The sequence below is a fragment of the Cryptomeria japonica genome, chromosome 11, assembly GCF_030272615.1.
Source record: "Cryptomeria japonica chromosome 11, Sugi_1.0, whole genome shotgun sequence".
NCBI lineage: Eukaryota > Viridiplantae > Streptophyta > Pinopsida > Cupressales > Cupressaceae > Cryptomeria > Cryptomeria japonica.
Genome location: NC_081415.1, coordinates 493,478,970 through 493,503,653, shown reverse-complemented (window position 1 = coordinate 493,503,653; position 24,684 = coordinate 493,478,970). Strand labels below are relative to the sequence as shown.

The 24,684-nt window shown below is 35.2% G+C and overlaps 1 protein-coding gene across 1 annotated transcript; it reads right to left on the bottom strand.

Moving 5' to 3' along the window:
• Positions 1 to 8,850: 8,850 nt before the first annotated feature.
• Positions 8,851 to 10,709, bottom strand: LOC131068301 (uncharacterized). Its single transcript, XM_058003468.2, has one exon. It carries the CDS (start codon positions 10,553 to 10,555, stop codon positions 9,089 to 9,091), a length of 1,467 nt encoding a protein of 488 aa, XP_057859451.2. The 5' UTR covers positions 10,556 to 10,709; the 3' UTR covers positions 8,851 to 9,088.
• Between the last annotated feature and the right edge of the window lie 13,975 nt (positions 10,710 to 24,684).

The window sequence follows — 24,684 nt, the reverse complement described above, 5'->3', positions numbered from 1 at the left end:
TGCAAGATGTTGAAATTAGGGTAAATATGTTGAATTTGAAGTAAAAATGCATGAACAGTGAGCTACATTCATCAGATCGAGCTACAAACTTGGATCTGAGTAATGTAAAAATATTCAGATATGTTTCCAGAAGGATCTCCTAAAATGTTGGGATCGGTGTGCCTGTTGCACCGGTCCTCTACACTTTTTGTTGTCCAAAGGGGAACCTGTTTGTCTCTATTAATAAAGCCAATCCTAAAGATCACAAATACATACATATTCATGTGCACACTAGAGAAGGGAAATAGGTTGGGAGTAGGGGTTTTCCTAAGTCAAACACCTATTTAGGAATTCGCCTTGAATGAAATGTTACAAATACTAAAATAAATTATAGAAGGATATACCTTAAATCTGCAATGAATGGTAATGATTCTTTTCTTCTTGAATGTAATCATATAGGTTATATGAAATGGCATGAACATGACCAAAACCCTAATCACATAGACATACCTACATAAGAATGATGTAATTTTGCTCCATAATGGTTGAATGAAGGATATGTAGCCTTGAAGACCTCTAAAAATGCTTAATGATGAATGCTTGAATGCTAGATTGATCACATGGAGATTCCATTCCCCTTGAAATGGATTGATTAACATTTTTATATATGATGATCTAGGTGAATTTACCAATTAGGCCAACCTCTAGCAATCATATAGAGCCACCAATTTTATTTCCCACCAGAGAGATACGTCCCATATTTCTCTTAAAAATTGAGCCCCATTGAGGGGAACCAGGGCGCTAGGTGCTTTGGTCCTCCTTAATCAGGGACCAAAATTTAGTCCTAGAGAGAAGGACAACCCTCTAGAGGATCATTTAGCGGGTGTACATAGCATCAAAAGTAGAGTTAAGACAATGAATGGTCCTAGATAGGTGATGAGAGGGAGACATGCTAAAGTAGGGACAAAAACATAAGGTGTAAATTGGCCCACTAACAATTTACAATGCGATATTTAGCCTTCATTTTAATGGGAGTACGAGCCTATGCAAATACTCATGGTAAAGTAGATGCAAGAGAGATGAAGGGGATGGAAGAAAGGAGAAACACAAAGTATAAGACATCACTAATTTTGAGGAACCAAGCCCCTAATCTTGGGATCTTAACTCACTCAAATGCATGCAAGGGCACACAAAACAAGACAAAGAGACAAACAAAGATAAATAAAGGACAACAAAGATAAAATAAAAAAGACACACAAAATATAAAAGCTAAAAACCAAAAATAAACAAGACCTCAAGTAACTATCCTGAAGAGACCTCAATATCAAAATGTCTCAATCACTAATATTATTGTTGAAAAATGCCATCTCAAGAACACAAGTGATCACATTAAAGAGAAAAGCATGCATCATCCATGAACTAAAAATAGCTAAGCTATGGGCTCATGAGAAGAAAGATAGAGAGCATGGATACACATTCTAGATGTGTTTTTCTAGGTGATCCATGAGAAGAATGAGAGAGTCCACATGGATACACATTCTAGATGTGTTTTTCTAGGTGATCTATGTTGGGGAGGAGAGTATGAATAGTTTAGTTGTGTTTTGCTAGTTCCATTCATCCTCGTGTGTGTGTGCAAGTGATGTTTGGTTTCAAGTATATAGAATCCCATACAAGATTTTTTTTCTTTGGTTTCGAGCATGCCTCAACTTTTTTAAGACATATAATGAAAATGCAAACACCAAGGGGTGAATGTTTGGCTTTGGGAACATCTCGTATAAGATTTTGTTTGCTCTGGTTTCGAGAATGTCTTATAGTATTTCTAATTAATATTAAGTATGCACTATTACTCACACTGAATTTCTAACATAAATATTATCCACTTTACACAAGGTTTGGGCATCAAACCATTTTAATTTTTTCTTCAGATCTAAGTGTCAAGAAATCCTTTTGATTCTTGAAACCCTAAAGATGAGGTTATATGATGGCCATTGAATTTAGTTATTCTATAATACTTGGCATAAGCTATGAGTAATTCATGGAATCTAATTAATGAAGTACTATTAAAATTGCAGCTAACCATTAATGTTAGTGACTTATCATAAATACTCTCTTCATTTAAAAATTGTATGATTCTCTTTCATTATGATGTACATGTAATTTGTGTATAATTATGCAAATAGAGGAAACCAAGATGATGTATAAATCCAAGAGGTATAATCCCCATTCCAAAATGTTGTCACCTTACAATGAGATTAGTGACATAGATTCTAGACATGTGGATGTTGTAGAGTTTCTAAAAAGAGTTTATTGAGAGGGAGATAGAACTAACATGGCACAATGTCTATCAATCTCTAATTGATTGAAGTAATTACTTTTCCAATCTCTATACAGTCTCTTTTGTTGACATTGACTTGTGCCCAACGCTATGATTAGAGGAAAAGAAAGATATTTATCCCATTAGGTGATTTTGATTTGAAAATTAGTCAATAAATGAAAGAGAGTGTTTGATATTTTTGTACATGAATAATACACTCTTATAAACATGAAGAAATCCATGACGCTCTCTAAAACTAAAATAGAATAGATATTGATTTCATCAATGATCAACTCCTCCTTGGACCCATAAAACTTGTAGAAAATATATGGAAAAGGTACAGCATAGGAATTAGTTTAAAGAATATATAAATAGTCTCATTAGACTCCTCAATAGGGTTTATAGGCAATCCCATGTTAAATATTTCTATCTAGACAGATGTTCTAATTTATTCCAGATATAGTGTATAAAAGTATCGATTATGGAACCATTGTTAGTGATAATTTACATGATCAATTAATTGATATTTGAAAAAAAATCAATTCTACATGAACTCATATTTGGTATTTTATTTTTTTCTTGTCAACTAAATTTTCTAAGGTTATAAATATTTGGCTTACTCATGTCCGGAGAAACTCAAAGTCTGTCATCGACATCCTCAATTAGAATTCAAAGAGATCTAAAGATATATTATTTAGTCAATTATGCCTTCATTTTTTCCTTTATCAAAAGGTTTAAACATGATTTTGTAAACAGGGTATCTCTAGAAGAAACTACTGAGATATAAAAATAAGGGAATTGGTATATCTAATTTAAGACATTGACCTACATCAAGGTTGTTTGTTTCCAAAAGGCATTCTACAAGATCCCTAGATACCCAAGTGGTAAATTGATTTTATTGCAACTCTATCCAAGAAAATTATAGAGATACACAAGATGATGGCTAGCAAGCATAATTTTGGATATGTCTTCCACATTATGGCGGGTGTGTCTTCCAATGCCAACATGCAAATAAGTAAAATTATAAAATTTTAAATGGCCCCATTGACTATAGACCTCCTTAGAGATAGAGGGGATTGATTTGATCTTGTTGGGAAGATCAACCTAGTAATAAAGACACATTTTCAACCTAAATCTACTTTAGAAGAGCATTTCACTAATTATTAGCTCAAATGTTTATTGATTTGATCATGTGGTGTTTTTGCTACCAACATTTTTTATCTCGCACCATGATCCGTCATGAAAGTAAGAATGTAGGGGAAAGGAGAAGTTAGGATTTTAACCTCGAGTGAGATGACTAAGTAGATGGGAAGAAATAGGCACAAGATACTAAGAGCTAGATGGAAAAGAAGAGAGCAGTAAACCTAAGGTGAAGGGGAAAAAAAGAGGAAGGTCTATAGACCACAAGAGAAGACATACATGCAAGAAAGAAAGCAAAATAATAAGTGAAAATTCATAAAAAGAAATAATAAAGTGAAAATAATAGAAAAAACTATACAATTCGTAATAAAATTTATAAAGATGGATAAATAATATATATTATTAATACATGATTAATTATATATAAAATAGAAAAAGATAACAATATTTAAAATATATAGTTCTAAAAAAAATATTAGCTATATGTAATAAATGGTATAAATTAAGTAAAAAAATCTAAAATATATATTTTAGTTGAGTTCGAGTCGGTTAACTCTATGTGTGTTGCTACCTTGTGAGTGGGTTGTAAACACTGGGGGATTAGTCTCGCTTCGGTGAGGACACCTCCAGATTCCACGATAGTGAATATATATATATATATATATATATATATATATATATATATATATATATATATATATATATATATATATATATATATATATATATATATATATATATATATATATATATAATGGTTAACAAAATATATTATAATAAAAAAATAAAAATAAATATAAAATAAATAAAAGCTAAACTAACAAAATTGTAAAATCCATAAATTTATTAACTATATAATATATTTATTTCTACATTAGTAATCAAATTCTATTAGGGATTGGTCACCCTTGAATTATATTCTTTTGGATAAATGGGGGGCCTACTTATCAGACTATTTTACTGTAGTTCATGATGGCAATATGGTGATGGCCCAGTGGAAGTCGATTGAGTTTATTCCTATTAGTCCTAGTCTTAAAGAAATTTTTTATTCTACTCTTAGAAACAGAATAATCATCTTATCTGAGCTCGATGATGAGCTGATTTGGACCAAGAACTCTACTGGAAAGTATTCAGTGAAAGATGGATATAATTCCCTTATGACGGTCAATGATCTCTCTTCTTGGCCTTACAAATTATTCTAGCATCCCGCATGTCATGTCTGCAGAAGGCTGGAGCCTTTGCATGGCTTCTTGTTCAAGACAAGGTTCTTACTGGGATGAGATTGGATAGGATGGGCTTATCTGTTGTCTTCCCTTGTGTTTTATGTAATCAGAAATTGGAATCGTCATCTCATCTTTTTCTTCATTGTGATTTTGCTCTAGGATGTTGGAATTGGTTCTTCGAGAAATTAGGTCTCTCTTTTGTTACTAGTGGGGACCTCTCACACTTCAGAGCTTGGCCTCTTTTGTTCCCTTATTCTTTTCATGCCTGCCTTTGGATCATAGCTCCATCGATCATTGTTTGGAACATATGGTTAGAGAGAAATAATAGGATCTTCAAAAAATCATCCGCGTCGCTCTCTGATATCTTAGTCAAGATAGAGGCTTCTATCTCGGAGGTGGCCTTGTCATATATTCATAAGAATTTAGATCATCTGACATCCTTCTCCCATTGGGATGGCATGATCACAAGGACATGGAAATCCCTGTCTATTATTCCCTCCCATGGGTCAATTTCAAAGGGTATGGCTTTTAAAAATAAGAGAATTATGGCTACCTGGGTTCCTCCTCCTCCGGGTCATTATAAACTCCATTTTGATGGTGCTTCCAGGGGGAACCCGAGTATGGTGGGGGCTGGTATGGCCATTCTGGATCATAATGCAGTTTTAATATCAGCTCAATGTCATGCCCTTGGGTGTCAGTCAAACAACTTTGCTGAATGTCAAGCTCTGTCACTTGGGATTGACATGGCTATTTCCCTTGGGATAAAACATCTTCACATTCAGGGGGATTCAATGGTTGTTATCCAAAGTGTTTTGAATTGTAAAAGTATTGTTGGCACTTGAAGTATTTAATTGACCACATCTTGGAGAAATTATCTTTTTTTGATACCTATTTGTTATCTCATTGTTTTCGAGAGTTAAATAAACTAGCAGATTTCCTGGCTAATTTGGCAATTGAATTGGCTACTTTTCATAAGTTTGTGGAAATAGGTGACATTCCTCAAGATGTCCTCCCCAGGTATATGCCTCTTCCCAAAGATTAATTTCATCTGTTTTGAGCTCCTCCATTTCTTATTGAAGTATATAGATTATCCCCTTCTCAAATTTTGTATTGGGTTAGATGGTAATATATGTACTTCTTGAGGATTGGGGAGGCAGTAAGTCAGCTAGCAATACATTATAATAAGTTCCTTCTCTTTATCTTCATTTCTCACTGAAGTATACATATTATCCTCTCCCCAGTACAGCTTGTATCTGTTCTTTTTGTGCTGATAGGAGTCTTTTATTTCTATCTGCATTTGAAGTACTTATACATCTCTGCTCTTGGGGTAGATGTTAATGTGTGTATTCCTTGAGGATTGGAGAAATCTGTTCAGTTTATTCTATTAACTCATGAGTTACATATGTCTTGGAGAGTCGTTTTGGCTTATCTTGTTTAACTATGGCTGCTTGTTCTATTATTTGTAAATGTTGTTATTAAGTATGCCCTTGTGTCTTATATTGTTCACATTCAGACATAAAGTTTAAAGTGGTGGTATCCTACTTTGGGACATTGATTCATTATTTTTACATACTTGTGTGTATTCCCAAACAAGGCTTGAGGCCTTTGCTTCCTTGATCTGGTTGGTCTTATGGTGCATGGAAATTGCTTTTTATCTTGCTTTATTCTTTGGTACCACTTTTAAGAGTTTTTCGTTTCTTACTCATTGGCAAAAAGCTTGTCTAAGTATGGTGACTGGAAGGTTAATTATAGGAATGCACTTCTATTTATCGCCACACAGGGTGTCATTATTGAGAATTATGTTGGCATGTTTTCTGGGGTACGGGGGAGTTTTCTTGTACGTGAGTAATCCTTTCCTCATAAATTCATTATTTGTTTTCCTCCCTTGTTGATTGCACAACTTTGGTTTCTTCATGTTCATAACGAGGCAAAATTTGTGATCCTCTGAGTAATCTTGTTCGTGTGGATATCTTGAGTCATTAATTGGCTTGGCCGGCTTTATGCTTCGCATGGACATTATCATCATCGTTTAGTAAGATGGCGGCTTTTGTTTCTGTCTTGCATTCTTGGTGCCGAGTTGTTTTGAAACTATCATCATTATTTGTTTAGGGTGGCGGCTTGGATAATGACATCATTTTTTATTAGTGTGTCGTCCTCTCGTGGTTGTTTTTATTGTCTTATGATGGCATTGGGTTCTTTTATTCTCCTCGGCTCTCCTGGCTTTGCATTTGCTTTCCTGATGGAATCAGTGGGTTACCACATTCTATTGCCCCACAAACACTATGATTTTCAAGACTCTTTTGTTTTGGACGATGAGAAACTTGGGCGTTTGTTTCAAATTCATTTGGTGGATTTTTCTTTGGCTATTCACAAAGTTTTGGGAAAGAGATGGCTTGTGGATAACCCTGGTTGTTTCCTTGCTGATATTGCATCTCGGTTTCTCACCGTATGTATGGATGTGCTTTTGGATTTTGCTATGGTTAAGGCAATTTGTGATACATATTTCAACTCACACTTTTACTCTTCGGTTGATTTGGATAATGCTCTCTCTAATTACCGCTTTGATTTTGGAAATTTTGCATATGCTGGTTTTATTACTCGTTCTCAGTTATTATCCTCTGGGTGGCATGGGGAACTCCTCTAAATTTTAAGGAATGGGCTAATATCTAACATATATGATGACACATTATTTGAATTGGTAGCCCTTTTAGACTATGTATCACTAGATTGTTTGGTTGCAGTGGTTAATGTTTTTGCAGGATTGCATTTTCTTTTAGAATCATTGTCTATTGTTCAAGCTTTGCCAGTCTGGATTCCTCCTATATAGATGGTGCCTCCTTCCTCTCCGCCATTAGAAGGGCCTAGCTCATGGCTCTCATTTCCTTGACACCATGATCTTGGGTTTCTGTTTGAGTGTAGCAGGTTTTTTTGAGCAGGGGTATGTTTTCCATTTGGTTCTTTTCTCATTTTGGCAAGCAGAATTGTTGTTCGTGAGACATAATGGGTGGTTTTTTACATGCTTGTTGGACATTATGGTGTTGAGCGGGTGCTACAAAATCTTGTCAAGCATGGAAGCTTTGTGGCTGTCTTCCTCCTTTTTCACAATTTATTCTTTTTGGGTCCTAATGGAGAATGATACGCATCTTTGAAGAATCATGTAAGGGGAGGGTGTTAATATCAAGTATGTAATGGGTCTATGGGGTTTTTTTGGATAATGTCAGGTGTATTCTGATAAGCTCTGTAACGGGAGGGTGATCAAATTCAGATATGTAATTGGGTATATGGGGATCTAAATTTTAGTTTTTTTCTCTCTTTTGGGCCACAACCGGAGGTTTTCTTGCGGGTTCTTTCCTGCCGGTATGCCCTTTGAACTCGTTATGTATTTTCAACTCTTAAATTTAATAAAACATAAGTTTAGTGGCTTGTCCACTTTTATCAAAAATAAAAATAAAAATCAAATACTCATTTAATTTCCTAAAATAACATTCTGATTTATAATTCTTAACTCTCTTTCATCATAAGTATAATAGACATACTATATAACTATAAACATATTATTTGTCTAATATATTAAACACATATTTAAACATAAATATATATTGATTGTAAACATCAATTAATTGAAATAATATAAATATTAAAATTCTATTATTTAATATTTACAATCAAACGATAATCCAATGCACCATGATTAAAAATCATTCCGAAAATAGCTGATGAATCTTTTTAACATTTGAAAATATTTGTCATAAATAGAGATATTGAAATGTCTAAGCTTGAAATATGTTCATTCCATGAATGAGCAGTGACACATTCAACTAGATAAAATTAGGTTCAAACCAGTGCTCTTATAGATGAAACCAAATTCTAACAGCTATTTATATTTATGCTATGCTTGAATATCCATGATAACAAAAGTATCCAGACAAAAGAAATCTTAAGCATAAAACATAAAAATTGAGTTATCAACCAATTCAAACAGGTAATATATACACTGTGTACCATCCGTGACCTGTTAGTTTAAAGCACCAAATTACAATAACCAGAACTTATTCCCTAAAACCTCCAATGGAATGCAAATGGCATTTAATACTTAACAACTCTGCAAAACGATTGAACTATACAAGGTGGAAAAATGCTTCTACACTAATCCAAGAACTATATTCAAACACTAATTTTCTTGCATGGCAGAAATTTCACAGAAAACAGGACACAAATTCATATTTCCAATCACAGATTCTTATACTTTGAATACAGTAATCCAAGAATCTTTGTTCATACCTTCGTCTTGTATGACATAGATTTCACAGAAAACAGGGGAAAAATAGTACTCACGGCTTCTTGCTTCACAGATTGTTACACCATTTCTTGATTTATCCAGATACGTCACTTTGACAGGTTGACATGAAATGGCAACATTTTCTTCATGTAATCATATTCTTTCTGACTCAACTGTTGTCTTGTCAACTGGAATAACCTCATCACTTTGCTGAGTTTGGGCTGCGGATGATGATGGTTGAAGAAGGCGGGGCCCAGCATCAAGCCAGGGGTGAAGAAGGGCTTGCATTGCAGTGGGTCGCTTTTTCGGTACAAAATGTAAGAGAGGAACTAGAAAATCCCTGAAATCATCTGCATCCTTTTTGGCAAACCCAAATTTATCTCGAAGCAGATTGATCAATGTATTTCCAGACTTCAATATATAGCCTTCTAGATTACCCTTCTTGTCGAATAAATCTCTAGAAACCTTGCCACCCCGAGCAACTCCAATGGGCATTGCACCAAGGAGTTCAATCATTAAGCCCAGGTGATTTACAACCCTCTCTTGATCGTTCTCCGCTCGAGGATTAAACAAGAAATGGCCTGTGGCAAGTTCAAAGGCAATGCATCCAACAGACCATATATCTGCTGGAGTAGAGAATGGAGATCCCAGAAGGGTCTCTGGACACTTGTAACGAAATGTTTGAATAGGACCCATTAAATTAATAGGGAGGTGGAGGGCATTACCCATATCTGCTATCTTGCACTTAAGATCAAGGGACGCCATTGAACTCTGCTTCTCAGAAGGGCTGTTAATACCGACTTCTCTAATTTTCTGTGCAAGGTTTCCTTCCCAGGCCCCAGACAAGCTTGTTTTACTGCTCCATGTCCTTGTTTGCACAGCTCGGGCTTCTACACCCAGCTTCTCCTCTTTATCCTTTGCTGCAATCCCACAATCTTGAGCTACTAATTTGCCCTTATGTTTCAATCCCATCTGCTGATTTCCCGTCTTGCAAATATTTGATCCAGAAGATGAGCTTGTAGCAATGGGGGATTTACCTTTGTTAGAAGAAGGTATAAGTGGGACACCAAGATTCTTTGGATCTTTTTCGGGGTCAATGGTGGATGGCAAAAGAATGTTTTCCGGTTTGAGATCTGTGTGAAGAATTGAAAGTTTCCCATGCAAGAAGTCAAGTCCTCGCAAGATATGAAAACAGATTTCCTTTACCATGTGCAATGGAATGCCCTTCCCACTATAATGTTTGAGAAGTGTCCTTAAATTGTCTCCTAAAAGCTCAAGAACCAAACAGACATGATTCCCATTTGGTCCAGTGTGTATGAAATCATCAAGCAATTTAATTATACATTCCTTGTCCTCTGGATCAGCCTGTGCTACTACTTTCAGGGTTCTAATCTCATTGAGGGCCGTTTCTGTAAAATTATCTTTGCTCCTTGATATCTTGAGGGCCACATATTTGTTGAGTTGGGTGTCCCAGGCAAGCCAAACAGTGGAGTAAGTGCCCCAGCCCAGCTTGGATTGTACCACATAGCGCTCATTATTGAAGAGATCACCTATATCCACAGGGTGGTATCCTCCCTGACCGTAATTTACGGATCCCTCCTCTCCTTTGCCCCTGGCCATTCCCTCCTGCAAATGGGTTGGCTTGTGTGAATACAATGGCTACAAGTACAGACAAGATCTCTTCACCTTGGACTTCTTTCTCGCTGCCTATATACAAGATTTGGCTATATGAGAATCCCAAAAGTCTTCCTATTAGAGGAATAACAAAGGTTTCCGGCCAACGCATTATATTTTTCACTTAACTACACCAAAGTTTACCGTTGTGGTGGGGTTACAAAAGTTTTCTCTTCTTTTCAATTTTTCTTCACAATTCAAGATCAAACCCAATGTGGATTCGATGCGAGATGATACTCAATCCATGTACTTTTCTGTATGGCCAATGAAGTCAAAGAATTTGAAGTTAATAATGACTCATCATATCTTATGTATTTAATTTATGTATGATCAAATTTCAATTGATATATATTTAAATATGGTTAATGAAGTAAGGAATTTGAAGTCAATAGTGGACTTAGTATTCAATGTTTATTTGATTTAAGATCAAACTCAATTGATATATTTTTAAAGATGGCTAATGAAGTCAAGGAATTTGAAGTCAATAGTGCACTCATTGTTCCAATGATAATTTGATGTAAGATCAAACCTAACTTAATATACTTTTAAATATGGCAAATGAAGTCAAATAACTTGAAGTTAAATGACAATGAGACTACTAGATTGTGGTTTCCCTCAAACTGAAAATTCACTACACCTAAGTAATCTTTGGAAATTGAAATGGACAACCACATGAAGATATTAGCTACACAAATTTATAAAAAGTCTAAGAAAATATTTATTTTAGTACCTGAACTTGGTGGTCACATAACTCCTAGTCCATTGAGTGAAAATATACAAAGTCATGAAGTATGTTAAGTGAATATGACATGATTTTTTTGACAAAACAAGAGCTATAAATTCTTTAAAGGACTCAAAAAAAATTAAATTATAAAGATATAGAAACTATTAAATTTTTATTATTTTTTATGTCTCCCAAAATATACCATGTAGATGTGCTCCAAATTATTCTAGATCGCTATGAAATCACCTTGTATGTCCTTGTATCTTTTCCTTTCCCAAATAAATTGATATTTTTTCCCTACCTTAGTTTGTGCTCTTTCATATGCTGATTATTTGTTGTGTTTTTTACATCTAGTCCTTAACTTTAACTTGAATTTATTTTTATTTTTCTATAAAATTTGATGTTTTAATCACTTCATTATATTTTCTTACTTGCTCATCCTACTTAGCAAAAGCTACACATCAAGTGGACTAAAAATTAGATACCCCAAACAAACCTCAAATGGTAAATTACTTGTACAAGAATACAAAACACTATTATAATAATGGTGAATGTAGGGAAGTGATTCATCCCATATTTTGGAGTACTTGTAAATACCCTAATGATAATATGTACCTAGGTTTTCTTGAAAATTTCTATTTGACCATCCATTTATGGGTGAAAGATTGTTCTTTATACATTTCAATGTACATCAATGATCTATGCTATAAAAACCAAGAAAATTCATATCTCTATAAAAAATTATGAACTTAGGAAGCCCACAATTCACCAATAAACGATTTAAAACAATGTAATTCTTTATTTAACTATGTTGTATTTTTATAAATATTTAAAATATAAAATTTAATAAACTTGTCAACTATTGAAAATGTGTAATCATGACCATGTCTACTTACATGAAAACCTCGTACAAAATTAATAGCAACACTCTTTCATGGTTTCATAGGTATAAGAAAAGGCATTTACATTTTTTATTTTCTTGTTTTAGATTTGCTAAGTTACTTGATAAGTAATTTATAAATTCTAATAAATACAGTAAACCATTGTGAAGACTAATGGTTTCTTTATTTTTTATATTTATTTATAATAGAGTTTTTTCATTTATCTTCCCAAAGTACTTAACATTAGCATATTCTTAATACTAGAAGACTTATTTGTGAAATTGCCTAGGTTTGAGATTTTAATATCTCAATTTTTACTTTAGGATATCAATGAACTAAAAATAGGACACTAATTTTTCTGCAATATAATCATGACATATATATGCAATAACTCATTCTGACACATCATCACATAGAATCTTTAAATGTCCTATCGAACAAACCATGAGTGATAAGTCACAAGGGAGGTATGAAATATCACTTATGTCTCACTAGAGACTAACCAAACACGCTCAAGAGAATAAGTAGACCTTTATCTCATCAATAATACAAAACAAAATAATTTCATATCCTTGTGAATCGCATGGTATGGCTCAAAAATTTAATATAATCATTCTCTATGCATTTTTAAAGATAATTTCATATTGTGATGTCATGCTCAATTGTATAATTTTTATAGCGATCAACGCCACCCAACTATTTTGGACACTCCTCTATCTAATAAGAGATGGTCTCCATAGATATAAATCACAAAAACACCAAGAATTCACATATTAGCCATAATTGAGGACACATCACCCCGAGGTTTTTTATTCACAAGGTAGACTGCACGAGTCTAAAAAATGAGGAAGACTATTCTAGTGTAGGATAAAGAACAATATTCCCTCAGTTTTTTAAAACTAAGCTAGGACCATTCAAACATTTGATCTCAATAATAAGTACTTCTTTTTGGTAACACTTGTCAATATAATATAACGTTTTAGATGTTCTTTTAATCCATTGCATTGTTTAAAAGTACAACACATATGTTTAAACAACACTTTAGACCACTATATACTTAACTTCAACTTCATTATTAATATGGACACGTCTTTTAAAATGTACCACCCAATTATTCTTATGTTCATTATTTTTTATATAATACACATATTTGGGTATCCTTTATTTCATAGTTAATTATATACTCATTATATTGATGTTAAACATATTTTCAAATTTTACATAACATGATTAAATCCATCCCCTTAAGGAGATAATTTCCTAATCATTATTATCTTACATTCTAAGGCAATGAAATTATGTAATTATCCCTTAGATGGAGAAAGATACAATTTTACATTTGACATACATCCCAAGGTAACCACACTTAATTTATACGGTAAAAAAATTACTTCACTAATATAATAATAATCCAGAGGTTCTAAATTTGGAGAATTAGTAATATGGTATTGTGAAAAATTAATGAACCTTTGAAATTTCTTGAAAATTAAAACACACTAGATCAAAATTCAGAAAATACCCTCTTTATTTATATCTACCTGACATCACTAAAATGTATTCATTTCATTTTGAGGGGAAATTTCCAAGAGCCGATTTACCAAGTTTGTTATACAATTCGAAATAAAATAAACTACAAACTAAGATATACTAATTTCTAAGAAATAGTTTTGTAATAAAAAAATTTAGCAAACCTTTTACACATGCAAAAAGTAATAATTATCATGAATCGAGGTATCCCTTTATTAAATTCATAAATAATAATTCCTCCAAGAAATGGAGTTTAGTGAGAAATCTCCAAACCTTATATATCCCCAATGCAAGCACGAAATCTCTACACAATTTCAACCCAAAAACTTCAACCAGTCCTTTTCCATTGTCCTGAGAAATAAGGGATTCAAGTAGGTAATCTCTTCCCTATTTTGACCTCTTTTATTTTCACCCAAAACAAACAATGCATAATGATAAATAGAAACAAAGTAAATTCACTTTTTTTCTTAATAAGAAAACCCTTCTTTTATGTTTCTAATTCAAACTAGACATTGTCAAAGATATTTTAAAAATTAATTAAACGACAAAAACAACACCTCCTCCAAGAAGTGGCACTTAGAAATAAATTTGGAAATCATTAATCCCTAAAACAAGCCCAAATAAGAAACCAAAAACCCTCCTTTCTTTTGTACCATTCAAGTCAGATAATTCATAACATAGGAAAAAATATTTTTCAAAATTAGTTTTAAATTATATAATATACTTATTTTTCCTTTCCAAATAATAAGCAGGAGGCACCTAACTATGCTACAAATAAGGCATATATACCTTAACCCCTATGAGATTTGAACGTGTGACCCTCTTTCAAAAGAACAAGTTCTCCATCCAAAAGACTATTTTATCATTTTCACATATCAAGAAGAGTATACAAATAAAAATAATTAGTATTACACAAGGCTACATTTATTTAGAGGTATAATACATATGGGATCCAAATTGTGATTGATTTAGATATCTAGGTTTTAGTAGTTTCACACAAGAAATATAAATGATAGTTTGGACAAGTATGAAAACCTAACTATAGAATAAAAAAATTGTGACTGTCTCCAACTAACCACCATTAGTATTTCACTTATGTCATTTTAGAACATCAAATTTTTGAGCAAATATAAGAAAAAATTACTCTTAAGAATGTGACAATTTGGAGCATCTAAAGAAAACCATTGCATCAAAACTTTCATATAGTCTATTTACGTGCTCGAGAATATCATCTTAGAAGACACCCAAAGACATAAAAGGTTGATTTAAGAGGAAAGCATGTTTTGAAAGTCGTCATTATATCAACTCAATTCTATGAGTTATAAGACATATCCATGCATTTTTTTTATTTCCATAGAGTTAGGATTTAATTCTGAAGGGCTCATTTTTTATTTGGAGAATATCTTGGATCCATGTATAGTTTCAAATAGTGAGCACACTAATTAATTGAAATTCAATATAAATTTAAAATTTCTATTAATTGATATTTGCAGTGAAATGTTCATTCAGTATGCTATCAAATAATCTTTTCTTACATATGAATTTATGATAATGGGATGTCTAAATTACTAATAAATTCATTATATGAGTGTGGAATAACAAATTCAACAAAATAAAATTAGATTCAAATCAGTGCTCTTAGAGATGATACCAAATGTCACAACCATTCATGATTATTCTATGCTTCCATCTCCATCTTAACTAATGTAACCAGACAATAGGAAATCTAAAGGATAAAACATAAAAGATGTAGAATCAACCAACTTAAATAGTTGATATAAAAATAATCAGAACTAATTGCATATAACATTGAAAAAAATTACCATGTCCAAAGATTATCGAGCCTTCCATTGGAGTTCTGGGTTGAAGATGTTTTCAAAGGAATCACTAGTTCCTTTGGGGAACTCTTATCTATGGACTCTATCACAATGGCTAGAAGAAGACTCACCTTTGCAAGGATTTGTGTGGGAGTCATGCAAGGAATGGATGTGCCTTTATCTATTGAGATTAACTCCAGATTGGGGAAGTGGGTCCAACCTATGGAATATGAAAGTGTCCCTTTTGCATGTTTTCATTGCAAAAAATTGGGGCATACTGCTAAAAAATGCCCTCTACAAGCTGTCAAAGAGAAAGAGAAGAAAGACAAGACAACACAATGGAGAGCCAAAAATCCTACTAACCAACCGATGATTTCTGAAGAAAAGCAAATGATAGAAGAAGCCCAGAGTGTAATAATCCATGACACTTTTGAGCAACGAGGGAACATCAATTTGGAAAAACCTAGAAAACCATGTTTGAAGATGGGAAAGAGGATCAAATAGGCAAAGACGAGAGAGAATGAAAAAACATCATTCAGGATGAACAACGAAGTGATAACCTGGAAGATGGAGAAATATAGGTGGTTTTACAGACCAAGGAGGAAGTGGATTCAAACTACACTATGGAAAACATTAACAAAGATTTCCCTAGATTTGACTATGAGGATGCCCAAAGGTGTCTGATCCTTGGAGGGATATCCTCATCAGAATCACAACAGTTGGTGGATATGGTGAAATCTACTTTCCAGTTGTCTCCAACAACTTCATTGCTTAACATAAGTGCTAAGTGGGTTGAGGATGATGCTTTCAAGCAGAAGGCAACCACCTAGAACAACCAATAGGATGATATCCAGAATAATGAAGCCACAAAATGAAAGAAAGTTGGAAAAAAGGGGTTGAAATCAACCCCTTAGGCTACTCTTGTCAAGACAAGAAATAGGACTAAGGCCGATACAAGTTTTATCCCCTCTCCCCTTGGAAGAAGATCAACAAGCCAGATTAGAGATCAAAAGGCAAGCAAGAATATAGCGGATGGTACTCAGATGACCATCCTTGAGGTATGTTCCCTAAAAACAAAATGAAAATTATTTCTTGGAATATTTGTGGATTGAATAGTCCACATAAACATGACCTTCTTAGAGATTTTGTTAGAGAGCATAAACTGGATATTGTTCTTATCCAAGAAACCAAAATGACTAAAGAGAAAGTTGAGAAGATTAAGCTTTTTAAGGATGGTGGAGTTTCAGGAGGTAGCTCTGATGGTGCTTCTAGGGCATTGTCATTTTCTCGAATCTTAGGCATGTTACTAAGGTGCTTGTTAAGCAGGAGAGTAATATGGATTTTGTTAGGTTTCATCATTTATGGGATGGTACCTCATGGCTCTTGACTGGCATTTATGCCCCTAATAATAGACTAGGTAAATGCAAATTTTGGAAGAAGCTGGAGGCCATTAGGTATCCTCTTAAGGATGAATGGTGGTTGGTCATGGGGGACTTCAATACCCCTCTCCATGATAATGATCAGAAGCTTAGGGGCATAGGGGCATCTCATCTTAGTTAGAAAGTAGATTGGATCTGCTTAACTTTATTAATAACCAGGGTCTGCATGATATAGATCTCCAAGGTGCCAATTTTACTTGGACCAACCGAAGGGCGGAGGGGGGGGGGATCTTGTTCAAGTCAGATTAGATAGGGCCCTTATCTCTAATGACTGGTTTATCCATTATCCGTGCTCCCTGTCAGCTATCTCACATATTGGGTCAGACCACTTTCCTGTGGTTTTTGTGGAAGAGAATATAAGTGGAAAAAGAAACTTCCCATTTAGATTTGAAAGGATGTGGCTGGACCATCCTAACACCTTGAGAAGGCCATTGAGGAGTGGTGGTTGATTGATGTCAAATGTACTGCTATGTATATAATGGAAAAACAATTAAGGCATGTGAAAGATAATATTAAGAAATGGAACAAGGAAGTTTTGCGGGATCTTTTTGTTGCCAAGTCCAAAACCTAGCTTGAGCTAAAGGAAATCCAAGATAAAATCCAAACCAACGGATATAATGAGGTGTCTATCAGAGAGGAAAATGAAGTTCTTGTCAAGTATCATAAGATCATCAGAAGGGAAGAAGAATTTTGGAAACAGTGGTCCAGATCTCTTTGGCTTAAAGATGGGGATAGAAATACCAGGTTCTTCCATATGACTGTTGTGAAACATAAGGCTGCTAATAGGATCTCTAAATTGAGAATTGGTGAAATTGAAACAAGGAAGGATGATGAGATTGGGAATGAAGCCAAGAATTTTTTTAAATCTCTTCTCTCTGCAGATAGCAGATTGGATGATCATTCTCAAAGGGCCCTCTTAGAGACCATTCCTTCCATCATTAATAATGTTCAGAACAAGGTCTTGGTTGTCATTCCCTCTAAGGAGGAAGTTAAGAAAGTGGTATTCTCCTTTGATGGCAATAAAGCCCCGCGACTTGATGGGTTCCCGTTGCTCTTCTTTCAATCATTTTGGAAGATTCTCAAAATTGATCTAGTTAAGGGAGTGCAAGAATTTTTTGGGGCTAGGATTATCTTAAAGGAACTCGATGCCACTTTTCTGGTTTTTCTTCCCAAATGTTCAGGGGTTGATTCGATGGATCAATTCTGTCCAATAAGTTTATGCAATTCTTTCTATAAAATTTTCTCGAAGGTGGTTACTGGCAGATTGCTCAGGATTCTCCCTTCTATTATCTCGCCCAAACAGAGTGGCTTCATACCTGGTAGACAAATCCTTGACTCTATTATCACTATTAATGAAAATATTCACTCGCTAGTGGAATCGAAGAAACAAGGCTTCTTGATGAAATTAGATTTGTCTAAAGTTTGTGTTTGTGTGGAATGGGGGTTTTTGGACAAGGTGCTTAGAGCTTTTGGTTTCAGTGATAAGTTTATTCAGTTGGCTAATCAACTTATTTTGACTCCTTCTTTCTCTGTCATTACGAATGGTGTGACTTCCTCCTTTAAAACTTATAGGGGCATCAGGCAGGGGGGTCCCATCTCCCCTATTCTCTTCATTATTCCGGCTAAATGTCTGGGTAGATTTATAAGCAAATCCGTCTCTCAGGGTCTTTTGTTAGGATTCTCTCCCTCTTTTGGATTCAAAGCCTGTTCCCACCAACAATCTGTTGATGATGCTATTTTAATGGGTACTTCATCGATCAAAGAAGCATCTATTATGAATAACCTTCTCAATACTTATAGTTTTTCTTCGGGTCAAGCGATTAATTGGGAAAAAACCTCTTTATTCTTTTTCAACACCCCGAAGGATAGACATAACAAGATGGCCCAGATCCTTGGATGCCTAATTGGCCAGCCCCCATCTATTTACTTGGGTCTTCCTTTGGGCACAAAACCTACAAATTGTTTTTGGAATAGTCTTGTTGATAGATTCAACAGGAAGTTGGTTGGGTGGAAAGGAACCCTTCTTAGCTAAGCAGGTGAAATCCATCTTTTAAAATCTTCTCTCCAAAGTCTTTCGGTTTATGCTTTAATCCTCTTCAAAATACTTGGTAAATTTGCACATGCTATTGACAAAATTTAGAAAAGCTTTCATTTGGTCTGGGGTTGAGGAGAAGAAGAGAGTTGCCCTCATTGCCTAGGATAAAGTCTGCAAACCAAAAAAGATGGAGGGACTTGGCCTGAGGAATATTATAACCTTGAACAAAACCCTCTTGGCCAAACAAATTTGGAGAATCTATCAAGGAACTGGTGATTGGAATGATATTTGGAAGGCTAAATACTTACATGTGATCCCTACCATGGAAGATTTCCTCGACTCTGATCAGATCTTGAGTGGCTCTACTATTTGGAACAGTGTTACTCATGCTAAAGGAATTGTGAGTTTGGGCAAAGTTTGGGCCATTGGTAATGGTAGAAAGGTAGATTTCTGGGATGATGCCTAGATTGGAGGAGTTCCTCTCAATGATCATTGTGTTTCTTGGATGATCATCCAAGCTTTCAAAGACAAGTTTGGTGTTAAAGTTGCGGACTAATAGAGAGATCAAAAGTGGGTGGACCTCATCTCTATTTATCCTAACTTAAATAAGGTTAACATAATGCTCAGCCAAGCAATCATTAATCCAAGAAGGGAGGACAACCTAGTGTGGGGCAGTACCCCTTCAGGGATTTATTTTGTGGCATCTGTTATCCTTATGTTGGATTAGTCTCAAGACTCTAGTCCCTACTGGGTTAAGGCCTGGTATTTTTATGGATTATTTTGCAAAATAAATTTCTAACCATAGATAACCTGAGAAAGAGGGGATTCTGCATCCCCAACAGATGCTATTTATGCCTCAATGATGAGGAATCTGTGAACCATATTTTTATCCACTATCCTTATGTCTAGCCTATCTGGTCGATGTTTTTACAACATTGGAGTTTAAATTGGGTGTTCCCTGAGGAGATTCAAGATTGTTTCAAGAACTGGTCTTGCAATACTAAAAATACAACCATAAGAAATTTATGGAAGTTTTCCTTTCCACATATCCTATGGGGTATCTAGAAAGAAAGGAATAACAGAATTTTCAGGAATGACATCAACCTGTTTGAAGTGGTTTGGGCTAAGATAAAATACAATTTTGTTGAGAATGTGATGGCTATTAGATCTCATTATTGCAATAGTAAGGAAGAGTATGATGTTTTAAGGAGATGGAACATCCCAGCCCACATTGACATTAATACCAATCAACTCAAAAGAAGGATGTGTTGCTGGTCTTTTCCTCCCAATGATTGGATTAAGGCTAATTTTGATGGGGCTTCTAAAGAGAACCCAGGGCCAGCTAGTTGTGGTGGAGTTATCCGAAATTGTGCTGAATTTTGCATAGGGGTGGTGGCCTTCCCCTTGGGGAACCAAACAAATCATTTGGCTGAAGCTATGGGTGCCCTCCAATCTATTAAATTAGCACATCATCTGGGAGTCAAATTTTTATGGCTGGAGGGGGATTAAAAAATATCATTGACACAACCAAGGAGATGCTTGAGGGATTCGACCAGTGTTACATTTCTCATGATTATAGAGAGGCCAACAAGAGCATTGATTGGGCTGCCAATGAGGTAGTACAGAGTGGGAAAATCAAGATTTGGTATGGAGAGGGGGAGCTCCCTCGAGTGGCACGTGACATTTTAAATTATGAAAGATATCATGGAAAACAAGGCAGGATTTGATATCATTTCTCGAAATGGTAGGGGTGGTTGTGGAATCATGAAACGGTATCATAAGCAACTGAGAGGGAGGTACATTATTAATTTCCATATCATCTCACATGCTTTGTGGGTGCTTCTTTCCTTTTGGAGTGGAAGCTTAAGAAATGTCTATTTGCTTCTAGAGGCTTCTTCCCTACTAAAAAGGAAGTCTACAGTGAAGAGTGGTATTTGCTAGAATTTGCAGTCAACTGATATAAATAAAAAGATGGGGGGAAATTGCAAGCGCACGGAGGCAACTAAAATTGATAAATAGAGAGACCATCCCCAGGTTTGCGTTGTGCTACAAGCAGCAAAAATAACAGATTACATGGAGAGAATGCAAGAAAGAAGGTCAGAAATCACTAGGATTCTCAAAAAGGGGTGGAATAAGAGCACCTTGACCATTGGCAGTAGGAAGATTAAGGTGAATGATACTATGATCGCTGAGGCCACGGGTCTTCCAATGGATGGAATCAAATTCTATAGGGATTAGAAGCTATTGGATGTTGTTGTGAAGAAATTCCCCAAGGACGAGGAGGAGAAAGAAAAACTGGTGAAGGGAAGCCACACTTACTACTCCCCTAAGATAATCAAGGTGATTTGGCGATGGATTTTGTTTTCTATTAGGGAATTCATAATTTTAGATGGTAGATATACCAAATTTTATAGCTACCACTTTGTTATTCTCAATCATTTCCAGTACAAGGAGAAAATTTCCCTCCCCTACTACTTGTTTTGTACCCTAAATGTCAGGATTATGGATGCTATCTCTATTCCCAAAACCAATCCAACTCTACATGAGGGTCTTATGGTGGTTCTTTACAACCACATCAAGAATACCACTGTTCAACTGAATATTGCTGAGGTTTCTGAGCCGGATGGGGAATTGGATGATTTAGATGATGATGATGGTGACAGATACAACACAAAGGTGGATGTTGAGGTGGATCCCCATATCACTGGGCTGAGAAAGTGTAAAAGGAAAATTGGGCAAGAGGATCAACGTAAAGGGTCGGTTAGTAGGAAGCAGAAGGGGGAAGATGATGACGGTTGGTATGAGGAAGAAGATGAGATTGAAGATGATATGGAGATAGACAGTGAGGAGGTTCAAATTCTTTCTAGCCAGAAGAAAAAGGGGAAGATTTAGAGAGGTGATGATTTGGGAGCTAAGAACCATTCACCCCTTCCTACTGGCTCCAAGGACCACAGTAAGGGCTTGGTTGGGGAGGACACCCCCATGAAAGAAGCTAAGATTGCTAAGTGGAAGGAGGTGGGTCTGGAGGTGAACTTGCATCTTGTGGGAGACAAGGCCCAAGATGGCTCCCATCTAGATATTGATATTTGTTTTAAAAATGGCACAGACTGCTTCAATAAGGTCATCCTTTGGGTTCAAAAGGAAATAAAAATCATAAAAGCCAAATAGGTCCAGGAGGCTAGCAAAATTGAAGCTTTAGAAGCTATTGACACTAGTAAATTTAGTTCCCTCCCTGACTTCTTAAGAAATCTTACCAAATCTATCAGCAATGCGGAGGAAATCATAAATGCCCAACATAATAGCTTTCAAACCCTGGAAGATAGAGCTGGGGATACTAAAAAAAGGAGGGAAGGGGTTTAGAAGACTCTCAAAAAGATTGGGGAGTAGAGACACAATATTTTAAAGGCCACCTCAGATAGTATTAAGGTCCTCATCAGCAAGCTCAAAAGTGTCCAAGGGGAAAAGGCCTTTGGGGACACCACTGACGTGAAGGAAGACACCCCTGAAGATAAGAAGATGGGTCCTGGAAAAAAAACATGTGCAAGCACTAGAAAGAAGCAAAACCAAAGCAGGTATATTGAGGAGATCAAGTAGACTGCTGAGAACATAGAGCAACTGGAGCTGGAAGCTGTCAAGTTGCTAAAGAACTTTACCTAGACTTGGCTTTACTTTTCTTCTTTTTCTGTTCTCTGGTCTTTTGTTTCTGTGTGTTGTGTCTTTATGCTGCTAGCTTTTTGTTATTTGACCAGTTGTTTTTTATATGTCTAGTGTCTTTTTCTTTTTTGATGTTATCTAATGGCTATCCTTTGATCTAATGTTGTAAAGGGTTTCAACTGCCCTTCAAAACCTGTTTTCTCCTAATCAAAAACATTGAAAAAAACATTTAATATTAAAAATCTATGCACATGATTGAAGTTTACAACATGGGGAAATGCTTCTACATTTAAATCCATATTTTTATCAATAGATTCTCACGCCTTTCTACACTAATACAAGAATCTTTGTTCAGAACTTTAGTTTTTCTTGTTTGAATAATTGAAAATTTCCTATGGACGTCTTGCAAGATGTGAAAACAAATTCCCTTTATTAAACCAACACTAAGTGACAAAACAGGTTTAAAAGGAGTATATGAATGGAGTCACAACCATATCATTAGACCTCCAGACTAAACATGACAATTGAGGAATCAACCAACTCAAACAAGTGATAATCAAAACTTATTATATATGACATTGAAAAAACATTTTTACATCGAAAATCTTGCGCATGATTGCAATTTACAACATGGGGAAATGCTTCTACATTTAAGTTGATATTTCCATCCACAAATTTTCATACCTTGCTACAATAATCCAAGAAGGTTCATTCATGACTATAGTTCCTCTTGTATTACAAAAATTTCACAGAAAATCAGGCACACATAGTAATCATGGCTTCTTGCTTCACAACTTCTTACACCATTTCTTGATGTATAAAGAAATATTTTCTTTATGTTGTCACATTCTTTCTGACCTAACTGTTGTCTTCTCTTCTGGATTGACCTCATCGCTTTCCTTTGTTGCAGATGTTGGTGTTGATGGTTGAAGAAGGTGAGTTCGGTGTTGATGATTGCCTTGTTGAGAAGGATCCACACTCAAAAACTGTTGTGTTGCTCAGATGTTGCATATCCACTCACAACATGATTTGGACTGCCTCCTTGTAAATTTGGAAAAGAGGGCTCTCTTATTTGTAAATGGTTGTTCATGGGAAGAGAAGGTCCACTTATTCCTGAATTGTTAACAAGAGATGCTCCTCCTCCTATTTGTAGATTGTTGCTCATTTGGTAAGGAAGAGATGGATATGTCTCCCTCATTTGATGATTAGGGTGAGACGACTATCCCTCCCTCATTTGATAATTGATATGATCTTGTTATTGTTGGTTCATATATGATATGGGTAAGGATGGTCCAACTCTTGAATTTCCTCCACCTACATTCTGGTTTTTATATGTTGAGAGTGAAGATGGATAGGCAGCTTGAGGACGGTATGGTCCAACTTCTGAATTTCCTCCAACAACATTCTGGACTTGTGTCTGTACTCCTCCTCGGATGGATACGTAATTTTGAAGTGCTACACGTTGACTGCTACAAAGTGAAGAGAAACTTTAGTACTTTTAGAAATAAAAAATCTATGAGCTAGGTGCTCCTTCAGTAGACTTTGAAATTAAAAAATTTATGAGCAACTTTCGTATTACTTCATCATCCAAGAACTGGATCCACCTTTCTGTCCTAGAAGAGCCTTTAACTCTTGATAATTCTTTTTATCATTTTCATATTCCCTTCTACTCTTAATTAATTGACCATATATTTTGGTCATTGAGAAGAAAAGCCAATTTAATCTAATCTTCAAATACACAGAAATTTTCATTGCTTATTGTTGGTGTTTTTTCCCACAACCCTCTATCCTAAGAATTTCATCACATCTTGAGTCAGGGATAAAACCTTCAATGTGGTCTATATACTATCAATAGACTAAGGATAGAGAATTCCAATAGTAACAAGGAACTTACAACCTTATTCACTTCGAGCTCCATTATGCTCAGGAGGGTGTTCCTATTTTGGGCCTCTATAAATAATGAACTTGCAACACCTCTACCTATAGGCCTATGAAAGA

Excerpts from the sequence above, each read along its gene's own strand:
- LOC131068301 (XM_058003468.2), bottom strand. The coding sequence starts at position 10,555 with ATGGCCAGGGGCAAAGGAGAGGAGGGATCCGTAAATTACGGTCAGGGA.